We start from the raw sequence: 16,181 nt of genomic DNA, 5'->3' as shown, positions 1-16,181 counted from the left end.
GCTCTATCTGCTACGCCATGCTGCTCAGGTCAGGATGCTTTTATCACCCCAGGACCTCCCCACATCTGCTCCCCGCCCACCCCTCCCCCAACTTCCCCTCCCTCCCCAACTCCCTCCCTTTTCCCCAACTCTCCTCTCTCCCTCCCCTTCCCATTGATCAGAACTTACCTTTCAACCCCTTTTGTCCTCCTGGTCCGGGGACTCCTTGTGAACCTTCTGGGCCTGGCATACCCTTTGATCCTTTGATTCCATGAAAGATGTCTAAAAGACAGAGCTCACATGAGATTCCCCACTCCTCACTCAGGGTCAGGCACAATGCTGCCAGAAGCCACAGGCAAAAGGGGACTCCATCTCAATCAATTAATCAACGGTATTTGCTGAGGGCGTATGCTGGGCAGAGCACTGTATTAAGCGCCTGGGACAGTATAATATAGGTGGTAGACTCCATCCCTGCCTTCAAAGAGCTTGCAATCTAGTGGGAGAGGCAGAGTTTAACCTAAATGACAGGTATGGAAAACAACAGCGTTGACTAGAATAAGGCAGCCAAAGCTAGAGCTGAGGATTTTTGCTGCATCTCCCAGGATGTGAAATTGGAGATGGATCTCACAGATCTAGAAAACATTATTCCGAAATGTGATCTGCAGACAAATATGAACAGCCTTAGAGGCTAGGCTTTTGGGGGTAGAAGCTGAGTCCAAATATTTTCAGCCTGGGTAAGATCTGCTAGAGGTCTGTTCTTTTCATTCCTCTAAAAAGAGAAGATTTTCCTTCTAACAGAGTGGGCTTTATACAAATATGAAATTTCTGATATGATCATGGTACCAACATCCTACCTTGTTCCCCTAAACCAGGACCATTGAACACCTCCCTTGGCCCCCCAAAACCCCACATTCCCGAGAGCGTTCTTGACCCCGTACTTTAGCTCAGAAAGCTCCAGTGCGAGCAGGGAAACAGTTGATAGATGCCACTGGGACATTAAAACAACACTTTAGAAACAAAGTGAACAATAACCCTCAACAACCTCTCTATAAAAAGAAGCCCACCAGCTCATTTAAAATAACTGAGAAAGCAAATTCATCCCTCTTTCATAAAAGCAAACCCTACAGTGGTTTACCTAAGGAGTTTCTGCCAAAAGTCACCTGCTGGATTGTAAAGTACTACTTGAAGTACTTGAAAAGAACTGCGGGAACCTAAAGCAGAAATTCCTTTGAATGTTCATTTTCTACCAACTAGCCAGAGGTCCAATCTGGTGCCCGGCCAGGGAGGTGGAGGAGGTAAATTTATCACGGGTAGGGTAGGCGTCTTTTGAGCTTTCCAAACACTAATACAGTGTAGTGGGCAGAGATCGCATCTGCCAACTCTGTTGGAGTGAATTTCCCCTAGCTCTTAGCACAGTCTTCTGCACGCAGTAAGCGCTCAATAAACTGACTGACTGAAAGGCGAACTGGAACACTCATCGGCCCAGTTATGCTACTTCTTATTTTCTAAACATGGGGGCAACCAACAGTGATTTTTTAAAGATGCATTTTAAGGACTGCCTGTCTCCCCATCTCCACTGTAAACTTTTTGTGGGCAGGGAACGTGTCTAATGACGCGGTGTATAGTACTCTTCCAAGTGCTTAGTACAGTGCTCTGTACCCAATAAGCATTCACGGGCAGGGAATGGAATGTGTCTGTTAATTCTGTGGTCTACTCTCTCAAGAGCTCAGGACAGTGCTCCGCACATAGTATATGCTCAAGAAATATAATTGATTGACTGAATGCCATTGCAGATAGACTGTAAGCTCCTTGCGGGTGGGGAATAGGTCTGTTTACTGAACCTTCCCAAACGCTTAGTACAGTGCTCTGTACAGAGTAAGCGCTCAATAAATACCAATAACTGATAAGTGACTGGGCCATCTAAGGATGATTCCTCGGTTAATGTTCGAGAAGATTGCCATCTAGTGGGAGAAAGTTTGCATGAGCGAACTGAAAAAGTTCGATACAAACCAGATCTACACTACTACAATCCTTTTTTCATTTTTCCTCATCGACTCTTCCTTCTTAATATCGTTAGTGGGGTTTCACTGTTCCAAAGAGAATGAGAGTTTATAAAAATATTCAAACAAACGAAAACGCAGTTAACTGTGCCCTTGGGATCCAATTCCTCAAATACTATAGGAGAAAGTATTTATTGAGAGTGCTTACTGTGTGCAGAGCACTGTACTATTTATTGAGAGTGCTTACTGTGTGCAGAGCACTGTACTAAGTGCTTGGGAGGGTAGAGGGATAAAGTAGACAGGATCCCCATCTCTGGGGACGAATGAAGGTAAGGGAGAAGAGGGCTGAGTCAATGATTTACGAAACTATTCTTGAGTCTCTGCTCTGAAAACATGATAGTAGAACTCATGCCAAGGGCTTCTGAGGTAATCACCATTATAGGTAGCTGGAATAAGGATCGGTTCTTGGTTTTGGTAAATGTGGCGCTTACTATGTGCCAGACATTGTACTAAGTGCCAGGGGAGATAGAGTATAGGCAGATGGGACACAGTCCCTATCCCACATGGGTCTCGCAGGCTAAGTGGGAGGGAGAAAAGTTACTTCAGCCCCATTTCACAGCTGAGGAAACCTGAAGCACAGAGAAGTTAAGTAACTTGCCCGAAGCCCCACAGCAGGCAAGTGGCAGAGCCGGATTTAGAATCCAGGTCCTTGGAGTCCCAGGCCTGCACTCTCTCCACTAAGCCCGTCCCTCACCCTACTCTCATCTCCTCCTCCAGAGTGACAGAGTACGTATGAACCTCGCTTGGACCTTCACATTGAACTTTGGCATGAGAAGGGTTAAGAACTTTTTGTGCCTTAGTATTCCCTGCATTCTTTACTTGGGGACAAGGAGTTACCCAAAAGAGGAGTTCTCTCAATATTTCCCAACACCTCTTTCCTTATCTTGCCACTGCTACCTTCCTGTGATTAGTGTAGTGGGCTTCTCAGGCTCAGTTCCAGAGGCTTAGAAAGGCTAACTCCTCTCCTCCCTTCGCGAACTCCACCTCACCCAATTCATTCATTATGGTGTTCAAGTCAAGTCCACTAACTAGTGAATTTTCTTCAAGAAGGGAACGACGGCATAAGCAAATCCAAAAGCCTTTTGGCTTAATGAGCCAGGGGGTTGCCACACGCTGATATCCGCTCCTTGTTACTGGCTCAGTTGACGGAGATCCAACATCTCATCCATGAAGAGAGTGAGTTGAGTGTGTACAAATTCTCTTGGTGTGGCAAAAGAGGGACAATTGGGGGTTTCCTGAGCAGCAGCATGTGAAATGTCCACAAAAAAAGCTGATAATTCCATTCCAGAATAAAGGGGGCTGAATGAGAGAATTATCAGGACCGGATATATTATCAAACATAAGAGCTAAGGAGACTAGGCATCATGACTGTTCTCTGCTAAAATATTCCAAGACAGCAGAACTCAGAAACAATGTGTCTAAAAAGGAAGGAGTTGTGTTCAAAGCTCTTTTTTTTTTATCGGTCACCTGCTATAAATCTGTTGTCCGGTATGTTCCTTCACCCGTCTTTGACAGGGAAATTTAGCAATTTCATTTCTGTTTGCAAACTATGTCAATTCCAAATGGGTAGTATGAAAGACAGATGCACTGTGCCCTGATCAAATGAACCACCAGTCCAGACTCTGGCAGGAAAGTAAAGACAAAGGTGGTTTTAACTATATTCTTCTAAAAAGACACGTGTGATTATGTTGGCCCCCTTTATCCTCTTCAGTGTGCTCTACTCTAATACAAAGAAATAAATAAAATTTGAAAAATCTCATTTTCAGGACCTATTTGCAAAGTAGCCAATGACTGCAGAAACTTGTTTTCCATCATGGACTCTGTGAACAATCCATGGTATTGATGGGGCACTTACTCCAAACTCTGTACTAACTGAATGCTTGGGACAGTCCAAAATAGTAGCCATGGTGCCCTCAAAGAGTTTTCCATCTACTAGGGGAGACAGATACCACAATGAATTCCAGGACAGGGGAATATTGCTTCTAATATGACTTTGCAATACCAAAGATATTAATCAATCAAGCAATGGTATTCATTGAGCACTTACTATGTGCACAGCACTGTTCTAAGTGGTTGGGAAAGTACAAACACAAAAAACAGAGTTGGTAGACATGTTTAGGTTTCTAAACTAAAGAAATCCTAGGTTATTAAGGCGATAACACAATCAATGCTGAGTATAAAGTACAATCCAGGAATATGGTTGATTCCCCCTCTTCCGCCATTCATATTCATTTCCTATGACTGAAGGGGAGATATGGCAAAGATCTGTCATACTACTTTACTTCAAGGCATAGGAAAGTCAATCATTTAAGAGCCGTGTGAAATCCCACTGTCTGAGAGGAATCACACTTTAACTAAACTAAAAGTTAAACATTGTTCCTAGAACCCCTAGAAATGCTTTGAAGTGAACTCTCACCTTCACACAGTATAAGGAGTCGTTATGGAAAGTGTGGATGAATCTGGAGTGGACTGGGGTTGAAACAGGAGTTGACACTGAACTACGCAGATGTCTAGGAATGGAAAGGAGGGGAACTTTGTGGTTTATTTTTTTCCCCTCTTTTGCTTGCTCACGAGTGAAACGTCTTTGATGGCTGCCAGCACAGCCACTGGCTACATGATGAGGGTCACTCCCCCTGAGGGGGACAGGAAAGAGGTCAGAACTATCCCCCTAAAAGGGCACAGCTGCCCATCTTCCACTAGAGCTTTCCCAACAGCACCGGAGTTCAACATGGAAGAACAGCTGTCTTCCCTATTAGACCAGCCTGGCTCCAAGCTTTGACTGACGAGGAAGACCGAGCTGATAAAAATCCAGTCGATGACAGTGATGTTATCTTAGACTCCTCTGTCTTTTACCTCTCACGTTCGATCTGTCCCTACTTTGGGCACATTTCTGCTCCACAATATTTCCCAGGTCTGCTCTTTCTTTTCCAGTCCTTATCGACCATCCCCGTTTGCCATCTTCTGCTGGGATACTGGTCAATCAGGGAATCAATGGTATTTTTTGAGGACTTACTGCGTGCTAAGCATAGGCCCAAGTGCTTGGGAGAGTTAGTAGACACAATGTTTGTCCTCAAGGAGATTAGTCCCTCTGTCCCCGCTTTTCTCCTCTTCAGACCATCCCATACCCCGTAGCCCAAATCATCCTTGGAAAATAATGTTCAGAACTCATCATCCCATCCCACAGGAACCACCAGTGGCTACACATTTCCCTTTGCATTCATTAGAAACTCCTGATCATTGAGTTCAAGGTCCTCCACCAGCTCACTTCATAAAATACCTGCTCTCTTGAATCTCTAGATCCCAGCTCGCACTCTTTGCTCCGCCCAAATTAACTTTGTTTCCGTATCTTTCTTTCATTTCTCCCACCTCTGAATCATTGCACATACAGGTTCCCTGGGTGGAACTCTTCCCCCTCCACATCTGTCGGATCCCAGATCCTCTTCATCCTCACAGCCCTCCGGAAAACCCACCTCCTCCGAGAGGCATTTCTCAATTTCTAATGCCCTGGTTGTTTCAGGTCCAAAGTCTCTCCGAAAACATATATAAATATGGCACTCATTTACACAGTTCATTTAATTATTCACTTATTTACTTACTTTCCATACTTTTGCTATTTGAAGCGTTGTAGCTATGTTTCACCCTTGCCCTTGGATTTGTACCCTTTATTCATCCCACCCTCACAGCACTTATGTATACAACCCTTAATTTATTTGAATGTCTCTTACCCCATCTAGACTGTACGCTCACTGTGGGTAAAGGAACGGGTCTACCGACTGTTATAATTGTACTCCCCAAGCGTGCTCTGCGTGTAATAAACACTCAATAAATATGACCGATTATCATCCTGTCCTCACTGGGCGTGGTCACTGTGTGATGGCCTGTGGTCCTCCTTGAATCGATGGCGGGGCTTGGAGCTTCACTACTCACGTCCAAGCCCCTCACCCAGCGCTCTGGACCCGTAGGAGTCCCTAAACCCACCAGCTTGGCTGCAGTGTTGTTTCTCAGGGCGAGACAGTGTTCTCGTTTTTGGACTACTCACCCGTTACCCCTCGTGGCCCAGCAGGGCCAGGCAAGCCTGGAAGACCGATATTTCCGTTGATCCCTGGGGGGCCTGGAAAAGCAGCTGGAATGCCTGGTTCTCCAGGGTCACCTTTGAGGCCCATCTCGCCCGGCCAGCCTGTTCGGTTGTCTGAAATTACAAGCCACATCACTCTCTTTCAACCAAGAACGGGCACCTCTGGAGTTTGTTCTCACCCGAATGCCGGCACGGATTTACCCTTATGCCTTTCGCGGAAAGTGCTGCCCTAACATGACAGAAGGCCCTGACTCGATGGATGTGTGGGTTTGTGTGCTCAAATATTCCCTGAATGGCTTGGCAAATAACCCCATGCCTGGCTACATGAATTGAGAGAAGGGAAGGCCAATTGTGTTTTTCAAGTGGACTGGTCAATTTTCCATCCTAATACGACAGTCTGCAACATATTAACAGAGTTTTCTTTGACTTTCCTGTTGAGGGTGAATGTCTTCCTGGGGGGTTACCTTTATATCCATCCGATGAGCCAGGATAACCTGGCGGGCCGGGGTATCCTTGGTCACCCGGATCCCCCGAAGGGCCCTTAAGTCCTGGAAATCCCGGGTCTCCTGGAGCACCTGAAATCAATCAGCTGGGTATAAGATGTTTTCCAATTTGCTGGAATATAGTATATTCAATATGGAAACACAGAATATTTAATATGGAGGCACAGTGTATTAATACAATTACTTCGACTACTACTACTACTACTAATTGTGGTATTTGTTAAGTGCTTATTATGTGCCAGTCACCATTCTAAGCGCTGGGATGGATACAAACAAATTGGGTTGGACAAAATTCCTGACCCACGTGGGGCTCACAATCTTAATCCCTATTTTACAGATAAGGTAAGTGGTCATATATAGCAGGCGGGTATTTGATACGGACGCACGGTGTATTCAATTTGGAGGTAAATCATATTCAATACAGAGGAATAGTGCATTCAATATGGAGGTATAGTGTACTCAGTACGGAGGCAATAGTGCATTAAATACTGAGGTATAGTGTATTCAATATAGAGGTAAACTGATTCAAAGTGGAAAGAAGCAATGTGGCCGAGTGAATAGAGGACGGGCCTGGGAGTCAGAAGGACCTGGGTTTTTGTCCTGGCTCCGCCACTTGTCTGCTGTGTGACCTTGGGTAAAGGCACCTAATTTCTCTGTACCTCATCTGTAACTGTGGGACATGGACTGTGTCCAACTTGATTACCTTGTATCTACCCCAGTAGATACAAGCACTTAGAAGAGTGCCTGGCACATAGTATGCGCCTAACAGGTACCATTAAAAAAGCAGAGGCATCGTATATTCAATTCAGAAGTTAGTGCATTCAATACATAGGTAGGGTATGTATTCAATATGGAGGTACAGTGCATTCAATACGTAGATACAATATATTCGACAAGCATTTGGTTACTTGGCCCAGTCTCCAATATACATTTTACTCTAAATTGAGAGAAACAGATCAGATGATTTAATTGCTTTGTTGGCGGTCAGTTTCTAGACCTCTTTCATCTCCAACCAGTATTTTGAGAAAGCTCAAAATGGAGCGGTGTCATAATGACTCTAAGAGGAATGATTTTTCAGCATATTTAATAGTGTGGGTATTTCTTAAGTGCTCACTATGTGCACAGCACTGTTCTAAGCGCTGGGTAGATACAGGGTCATCAGGTTGTCCCATGTGAGTCTCACAATTAATCCCCATTTTACAGATGAGGTAACAGCGGCCCAGAGAAGTTAAGTGACTTGCCCACAGTCACAAAGCTGACAAGTGGCAGATCCAGGATTCGAACCCATGCCCTCTAACTCCCAAGCCCGGCCTCTTTCCACTCAGCCCCACTCTTCTTTGCTGAAATTTCTATCGTGTCCCCAGGCACGTTCCAGAAGTACTTAGAAGGTGCAAAGGGGATTCAAAGAGATCCATTGGGTGACTGGTCCATCGCTGACTACCACAGGGAAATGTTAGAGATATTAGACGATACCTTCTTAAATATTAAGATGTCTGCCAAGGAGGGCACCTATCGCATGATTCTTCCGGCATTCTGTTGCCACTGTCAGAGACCGCATACTGGGCTGCTCTCACTCAATAACGGTGTTGCTTATGTTTAGACTAAATTTATTCTCACAGGAGTTTAACTACAGAGTACGACAGAACTCAGGGGCACTTGTTAACTTAGAAATACCAAAGGACACTGTTAATCTGATGGAAGAACAGGCTCGTGGAACAGTACGTTTTTCCAATAATGACTGAAATCTCGCAATTTCTGAAAAGGCACAATATCAATTTGCAGCAGTGGCAGGAAAGTCAGGAAGCAGGGGGCACATACCTTTTCTGAAATGAGGAGGAGGGTAAGGGGGAAGTGGCCCTGGGAGGCCCGGGTCACCCATTTCTCCCTAAGGAGAGAAAAATGTATTACAAAGGAGAAAAATGAGATGACAGTCACTGAATCAATCAATGGAAAGAGCCTGGGCCTGGAAGTCAGAGCAAATGGATTCTCATCCCGGCTCTGCCACTTGTCTGCTCTGTGACCGTGGGCAAGTCACTTCACCTTTCTGTGCCTCAGTGACCTCATCTGTAAAATAGGAATTAATAATAATAATAATAATGGTATTTAAGTGCTTACTATGTGCCAGGTAAGATTAATAATAATAATGATGGTATTTGTTAAGCGCTTACTATGTGCAGAGCACTGTTCTAAGCGCTGGGGTAGACACAGGGGAATCAGGTTGTCCCACGTGGGGCTCACAGACTTCATCCCCATTTTACAGATGAGGTAACTGAGGCACAGAGAAGTGAAGCGACTTGCCCACAGTCACACAGCTGGCAAGTGGCAGAGCCGGGATTCGAACTCATGATCTCTGACTCCAAAGCCCGGGATCTTTCCACTGAGTCACGCTGCTTCTCTAAGACTGTGAGCCCCATGTGGGACAACTGGATTAGCTTGTATGTACCCCAGCACTTAGTACAGCCCCTGGCATTCATTCAATAGTATTTATTGAGTGCTTACTGTGTGCGGAGCACAGCACTAAGCACTTGGAATGCACAGTTTGGCAACAGATGGAGACAATCCCTGCCCAACAACGGGCTCACAGTCTAAAAGACTGGCACATAGTAAGCACTTCACAAATGCCATCAAAACCCCTAAAACACAACCATCTTCTGTGGAAGTTGGAGGAGGAGTCTGAGAACAGTGTAAGACACATCACCTTGAAGAGTTTTACCCCATCATCCTTTAAGCTTTGGAACAATTTAACTCTAAATGACATGAGAGAAACCGCCACTCTTCTGAGAGAGAACCCCATGGTTTTCTCTCCCAAGATTAAAAAATCAAGCTTCCCAGGTTCAATATTATTCTTTTTTCTAGACTAGTTCCTTTGACTCCTACTTGGCTTCTTATCCTGTTCTTCTTTTACCAATCAAAATCTTTGAATACCTACAAAAGAATTACTTTGCTTTTTCTATGTTTTAGCCAAGCTGTGATACAACCGATGTAGGTCTTTGGTTTTCCTTCCTAAACCAGACTTGGCCATCATTGTGGTGTTCCGATTGCAATCCAGACCTCACAGCAATTGGGCAAAGATACAAAATCCACCACTTTCACTCAAGTCTTCCAAGAATTCAGTCCAAATCCTAACCTTTGGTCCAACTGAACCTGACCCAGCTCTAATGGAATTTAGGCCAAAGCTGGTCTGATGTTGTATAATGCTGAAGCATGTAAGGATTTCTAAATAATCCAAAGAAATCATCTTTCAGGGTCAAGGTTTGAGACAGTCTCTAAGCTGGAATTATAAAAATACATGATCTTCAGGTACAGTTTGAGCAAAATATGTGTCTGTACAGAGATAGAATGTTGGTAAGATTGGGGTAGACCTGTGCCCCCTGTTTACAGCTACCTTTCAGAGACATGAGTTACCCCACACTCCCAATATTCCTCAGTTATTTTAAGGTTTTTGTTAAATGCTATGTGCCAGGCACTGTTCTAAATTCTCGGGTAGAAACAAGCTAATCAGACTGGACCCAGTCCCTGTCCCACATGAGGCTCAAAATCTCAATCCCTGTTTTACAGGTAAGGGAACTGAGGCCCAGAAAAGTGAAGTGACTTGTCCAAGATCACAGAGCAGACAAGTTGCAGATCTGGGATTAGAACCCAGGTCCTTCTGACTCCTGGGCCTGGGCTCTATCTTCTAGACCACACTGCTTCTCCAATTATCATTTTTGCCTCTAGGGTGAAAGAAATGAAAAAGCAATACAAAAAGATGTCTTTTATGACTTAGTCAAGGAGATCAGAATTATTTTCTGATGTTTGCGATACGACAGTGATCCTACCTTCATTCCTTTATTGCCGTCATGGCCCGGAGGGCCACTGTGGCCTGGAAATCCCTGAAAAAAAGAAGAGGATTTTTAATTATTTTTTTAATCCCATTTGAGACAGTATACATGTATTAAATAGATTAGTTTTAAATAACTTTCAATAATGAAGGGATAATTTTGAACCATGCTGCCACTAGGAAATCCATCCTTGCAAATAGCCACTTGCCTAGGGTAAAGTCACAATTTCAGCCTGGTGAGTTCCACAGAATTCTCCTTGTGTTTATTTTTCCACTTTGGGGAAGGAGGGCTCTTGAAATATTTTGTGTTGGCTGGGCAAATGCTTGATTTATTTGCAAGACTGATGAAAACTTTCCCTCAAACACCACAAAAGGTTTACTTTAAATAGTCCCATTTAGAAGACACAGTTAAAATGTCAGTGGTGGGCTCATTTTTTTTTAATGGTATTTTTTAAGGGCTTACTATGTGCCAGGTACCGTACTAAGCACTAAGGTAGGTACAAGCTAATCAGGTTGGATACAGTCCATGTCCCATATAGGGCTCACTGTCTTAATCCCCATTTTACAGATGAAATAACTAAGTCACACAGAACTGAAGTGACTTGCCCAAGGTCACACAGAAGATAAGTGGAGGATCTGGGATTAGAACCCAGGTCCTCTGACTCCCAGGGACTGTGCTCTTTCCACTAGCCCTTGCTGCTTCTCATTCTCCCATTCCCCTGCATCCTTCGAATGGGACTATTTTGTCTGTGCAGAGGAGAAGAGAGATTTGTTACACTGTTTGTAAATCTGTAGAACAAAGCTTTTCTGGTTTGAGTAATCAGTCAATATTTATCGAGAGACTACCATGTACAGAGCACTGTACTAAACGCTTGGGAGAGTAGGGAAGCAATGTGGCCTAGTGGAAAGAGCCTAGGAGACAGAGTGGGCCTGGGTTTTAATTCTGGCCCCACCACTTACCTGCTGGGTGACTTTGGTCAAGTCAGTTAACTTTTCTGTGCCTCTGCTCCCTCATCTGCGAAATGAGGATTTCATTCCCATTCTCTCTACTATTTTTATTCTGTGAGCCCCATGTGGGCCGGGATCATCCTCTATCTACCCCAGCACTTAAATGGTGCTTGGCAGATAGTAAGGGCTTAACAAATACCACTATTATTACTTTTATCACCAACTCCCAATAATAATAATAATAATAATAATAATAATAATAATAATACTTACAATACAATAGAATTGGTAGACACGTTCCCTACTCACAAAGAGTTTACAGTCTAAAGGTCGCTTCTCAATGAGAAGCAGTCCATCGGTCAATGGTATTTCCTGAGCATATATTGTGTGCACAGCATTGTACTAAGTGCAGAACTATTTCTTTTTTTTAACAGTATTTGTTAAGCACTTACCACGCACGTACCAGGCACTGTACTAAGAGCTGAGGTAGATATAACTAATCGGGTTGGACCCAGTTCCACTCCCACATACGGCTCAAAATATTAATCTCGATTTTACAGATCAGAGAACTGGGGCACAGAGAAGTGAAGTGACTTGCCCATAGTCACACAGCAGACTCATGGCAGAGCTGGGATGAGAACCCAGTTCATCCAAGAAAAGGTCAACGTCCACCCCATCCCACACTGCCGGAAATCTGGCTCCGGATGCTCCCCTGCAACAACACAACCAATTCCCTGAGCCCCACACGGCGCACAGGGTAGGGAGAAAAGAAAAAGAGGTCATGGTTTGAGCCTCATGGTCACAGCGGAAACAAGATGGTCAATTCATCAGGTAGCGTGAAAGGAGTGAAAAGGCGAAGAGAAGGGAGAGACCGTGCCAAGCGCTTAGTACAGTGCTTTGCACACAGTAAGTGCTCAAATAAATACTATCAAATGAATGAATTGGGACACGTTAGCAGGTGCCGAAAAGTGGAGAACATGGAAGATGAGAGTGAGACATTTGGCAAGTCTTAGGAAGAAAGGGAAGTACAGAATTGATATTTTTCTTTTTGGGCTACTACCAGGCTTCCATTTTCCTGTATCCTGAAGATAGTCCAGGGAAAAAGCAAGCAGCTTTTCTGGTCTGTACTTACTGTTAGCCCCTGTGCTCCTGGTACTCCATTTATTCCAGAAACACCCTAATGTCACAAATGAAGAAGTCTCAGTAACAGCCAAAATATCATCCTGGAGACATCACAAATCTGTTAAGCCTGGGAGTCACTGTGGCATTTCTATGGACCAAGAAAGTGGCCAAATATATGCATTCTCCTCCATTTATTCTCATTCATTCACTCCTCTTTGCCTCAGACGATTTGAATCGTAGCAAATCAATACAAGACCAGGTGTACGATTTAGGAAATGAAATGTTATCACTTTTCCACTTTTCCCACAGCTATGAAAGCATTATAGGGAACTACCAACAAGAAGATGAGAGAACAGAAAAATGGGCCAATAATGTTAAATTATTTGTACTTTATGATGACGTCCGTTTTATGATTCTGTCTCTCCTCTGCAAAGTGAGGGATAATCACATAGATTTTTGTTGAAAACTCTTCTTTTCCCTGTCCTCAAATGGCTCTAAATGTAGAAACAAGGTCTTCGTACAAATTTATAAAATGATAATGATTTACCCTTTGACCTGCAAAGCCCATTATTCCTCCTTCTCCGCGTCCTGGAGTGCCCTAGGAGAAAAAGCAAATTTTATCTTTAAAGGAGAGAGGGTCTAGGATGTATCCTGGCCAGAAATTGAGAGGCAACTTGCCTGGAACATTCTACCTTCTAACTTTTCCAACCCCCCCCCGCCCCGAAAAATAAAATTATGCTACAAACATTGCGAACTCCCACCAGTCTAATTGCCAGTCTAATTTGTAGAGGCAGTGGGAGTCATCTCATGGGACAGATACAACTGCTAAACCAGTCATAAAGAGCTTGTATATCATTGATATATTGATGTATTGATATATATATATATATATAATTTGTAAGACTTTTTCTCATTTCACTTACTGGAAATCCTTCACGTCCTTTTTCTCCCTGTACACAGTGAGAAATAAAAGAAAAAAATTCTTTAGTATTTAATGACCTGTGAGACGACACGTATTTAAGTCCAATAGGAAAATGTTAAGTAGCCCGCCCGTCTCCAAATAAAAATGCTGCATTTTTTTCCCCTCCTTGAAGATTGAGGATAATAAAAAGTTTTTGTTTTTAATGGCATTTGTTAAGTGCAGACTACACGCCAGGCACTGTACTAAGGACTGGGGTAGATGCACAATAGTCAGGTTGGGCACAGTCCATTTCCCACATGAGACTCATAGCTTTAATCCCCATTTTGCAGATGGGGAAATTGAGGTACAGAGAAGTGAAGTGGTCTGCCCCAAGGTCACCTACAAGTGGTGGAGCTGAGATTAGAACGCTAGCTGAGAGTCAGAAGGGACAGAGATAATGGAATTTCAAGTCATCGTATGATTTGTTGACAACATGGAGAAGCAGCATGGTCTAGCGGAAAGGGCATGGGCCTGGGAGAAGATCTGGGTTCTATTTCCTGCTCTACCACTTGCCGGCTGTTTAGCCTTGGACAAGTGACTTAACTTCTCTGGGCCTCAGTTTCCTCATCTTTAAAATGGGGATTAAACACCTGTCTCTTTCCCCTTTAAACTGTGAGCCCTCTGTGGGATAGGGACTGTGTCTGATCTCATTATTTTATATCTACACCTGTGCCTAGCACATAGTAAGTGCTTAACAAATGCCGCAATTCTTATCACTCAGGGGAATGGTTTTTTCATTCTGGATCTTTGACTCCACTCTATTCAGCAGCAAGATCGAAGAACATTACATATTTTCTTCGGCTTTTTAGCTCAGCAACATCTGTACCTTATATTGTTCCAAATTTACGATCTCTATGGTACTCTGGTGCTCATTCTCCGAAGGAAGTCCGGTGGGGCCTGGATGTCCTATTTCACCCTATTGGTAGGGAGGAAAAAACATAAAGGCGAAATGAGCAACAACTGTTTGAAACACTAGGTGACCAGATTTATCAAGACTATTTTATCAAGTGCCAACTGTGTGCAGAGCACTATTCTAAGCACTTGGGACAGTGCACTACAACAGAGTTGGTAGAAACGGTCCCTGCCCGCAGGTTTACAGTCTAAGACTGTTAACCTGTTGGCTTTTCCTTACCTTGTCACCCTTTTGTCCATAAAAGCCAAGGCCTCGGTTGCCCTGAAGAGAGAAAACAGCACTTAGCAAAATCTATGTCGTTTAACTAGGGTCAATATTCATGCTTAAGTAAAATGAACATCAAAATAACACTCTGGCTCTGTGACACTGGTGTGTAATTGCGATTTTCCTAATATTCTGCTTTTAGTTCCGTTAATCTAATGGACAAAAGATCATCTTTCCCATTTGGAGTCTCAAATGAATTGCAACCAATCAAGTTTCACCTTTCTAAGTAACTTCCAGAATTAATCAGGCAGATCTAAATTGGGCTCTAAATTGCCTCCTCTCATTCATTCTGCTAACTTTATGCTTTAGGGCAAATTAAGGGCCTAATATATAGGAATCTTAAAATTCCAGAATGGCAAAGGACCTTAACAGATCATCAAAGTCTTTCCCACACTCCAGGCAAGCTGAGGGTAAACCATTGTAGAAAATAATGACCCTATATTTAAAGACCTCATCTAACAGTTAATCTCTTTAAGGAGTCCTTCCTTAAGGCTACTCTAAATTCCAGCGGTTTCTCCATGCATTAGGGATCAGAAACATATAGACACACACATGCACACACCTTTGACACAGGCTCACAGACATGGGTGTTGCTCCTAGCACATTTTCACAGACACAGATTCACAAATCCGCAAACCCACGTGCTAACACAGACATGTCAACACCGATGTTAACACAGACGCTAAAGACACAGATTCAGGCACTGTCTCTGTTAACCATACAAGACACACTGCCAATAGACACATAAATCCTGTCACTGATGTATACAGAGGTACTGCCACGGCTCCAGAGTATCTGACCCAAAGATAAAGACGTGAAGAAATCGACCCTGACTCCATCACCCACACCTAGATGTTGACAGTCTTGTAGATTGACAAGGAGTCAGAGAACAACTACTCTGTGTTTAGAAAAATGAGAATTGTAGGAGTCCCTCTCTATGAAGACAGCAACATTTTGTCAACTCATTACCTTTTGCAAATGAACAAATCAGAGTTAAATACCTCCCATCCCCAAATCCTTCCATTTTATACATTTCTGGTATTTTCCTTCCAAAACTCATCTGTTGAAATTTTCATCAAGATTTTTAAAATGGGGCTTAGACACTTTTTCAAGGAGTTTCCACCCCCCCTGCCACTACAGAATTTATTTTCACTGGAGAAACAAAATGCACGAAAACTTGTCTGATAGAGGTTTTGAATTAAAGACTTACTTGCAGTCCTTTGGGTCCTGGAGGTCCAGGGGGTCCCTGCACAGAAACAACATAGAAAATTAAGTTTTCCTTAGAGGAGCCGAGACAGCATTGGTCAAGGCAAGCTGGGCAAAATCATGTCTTGTATATTTAGAATGCTGAGGGGCAAGCAAAGAGACTTGAAGACAACAGAGATGGAAATGAGTAGAGGCAAGAGAACCCACTCCCTTGGAGAACTCATTTGATTGACTGATTGATTGATCAATCAATTGAAGAGCAAGCTCCAACGCTATATTATTCTTCGATCCCAACCCATCGTTTCTACTTCCTAGGAGAAGGAGCTTTTG

The 16,181-nt window shown here is 43.5% G+C and overlaps 1 protein-coding gene across 1 annotated transcript in view; it reads right to left on the bottom strand.

Moving 5' to 3' along the window:
* COL4A2 (collagen type IV alpha 2 chain) overlaps positions 1-16,181 on the bottom strand; it is a 146,855-nt gene that overhangs the window by 32,639 nt on the left and 98,035 nt on the right. The window contains exons 11-21 of the mRNA XM_029048046.1: positions 15,856-15,891; positions 14,601-14,642; positions 14,295-14,384; positions 13,431-13,457; positions 13,055-13,105; positions 12,518-12,562; positions 10,436-10,489; positions 8,436-8,502; positions 6,579-6,689; positions 6,079-6,228; positions 169-261 (exon numbers count right to left, since the gene is read on the bottom strand). Coding sequence (XP_028903879.1) covers positions 169-261; positions 6,079-6,228; positions 6,579-6,689; positions 8,436-8,502; positions 10,436-10,489; positions 12,518-12,562; positions 13,055-13,105; positions 13,431-13,457; positions 14,295-14,384; positions 14,601-14,642; positions 15,856-15,891 — 766 coding nt within the window. The remainder of the gene's footprint in view (positions 1-168; positions 262-6,078; positions 6,229-6,578; positions 6,690-8,435; positions 8,503-10,435; positions 10,490-12,517; positions 12,563-13,054; positions 13,106-13,430; positions 13,458-14,294; positions 14,385-14,600; positions 14,643-15,855; positions 15,892-16,181) is intronic.

The sequence above is a fragment of the Ornithorhynchus anatinus genome, chromosome 20 (assembly GCF_004115215.2).
Source record: "Ornithorhynchus anatinus isolate Pmale09 chromosome 20, mOrnAna1.pri.v4, whole genome shotgun sequence".
Taxonomy (NCBI): Eukaryota; Metazoa; Chordata; class Mammalia; order Monotremata; family Ornithorhynchidae; genus Ornithorhynchus; species Ornithorhynchus anatinus.
Note: the sequence above shows the minus strand (reverse complement) of the source record. Positions and strands in the feature narration are given on the sequence as shown.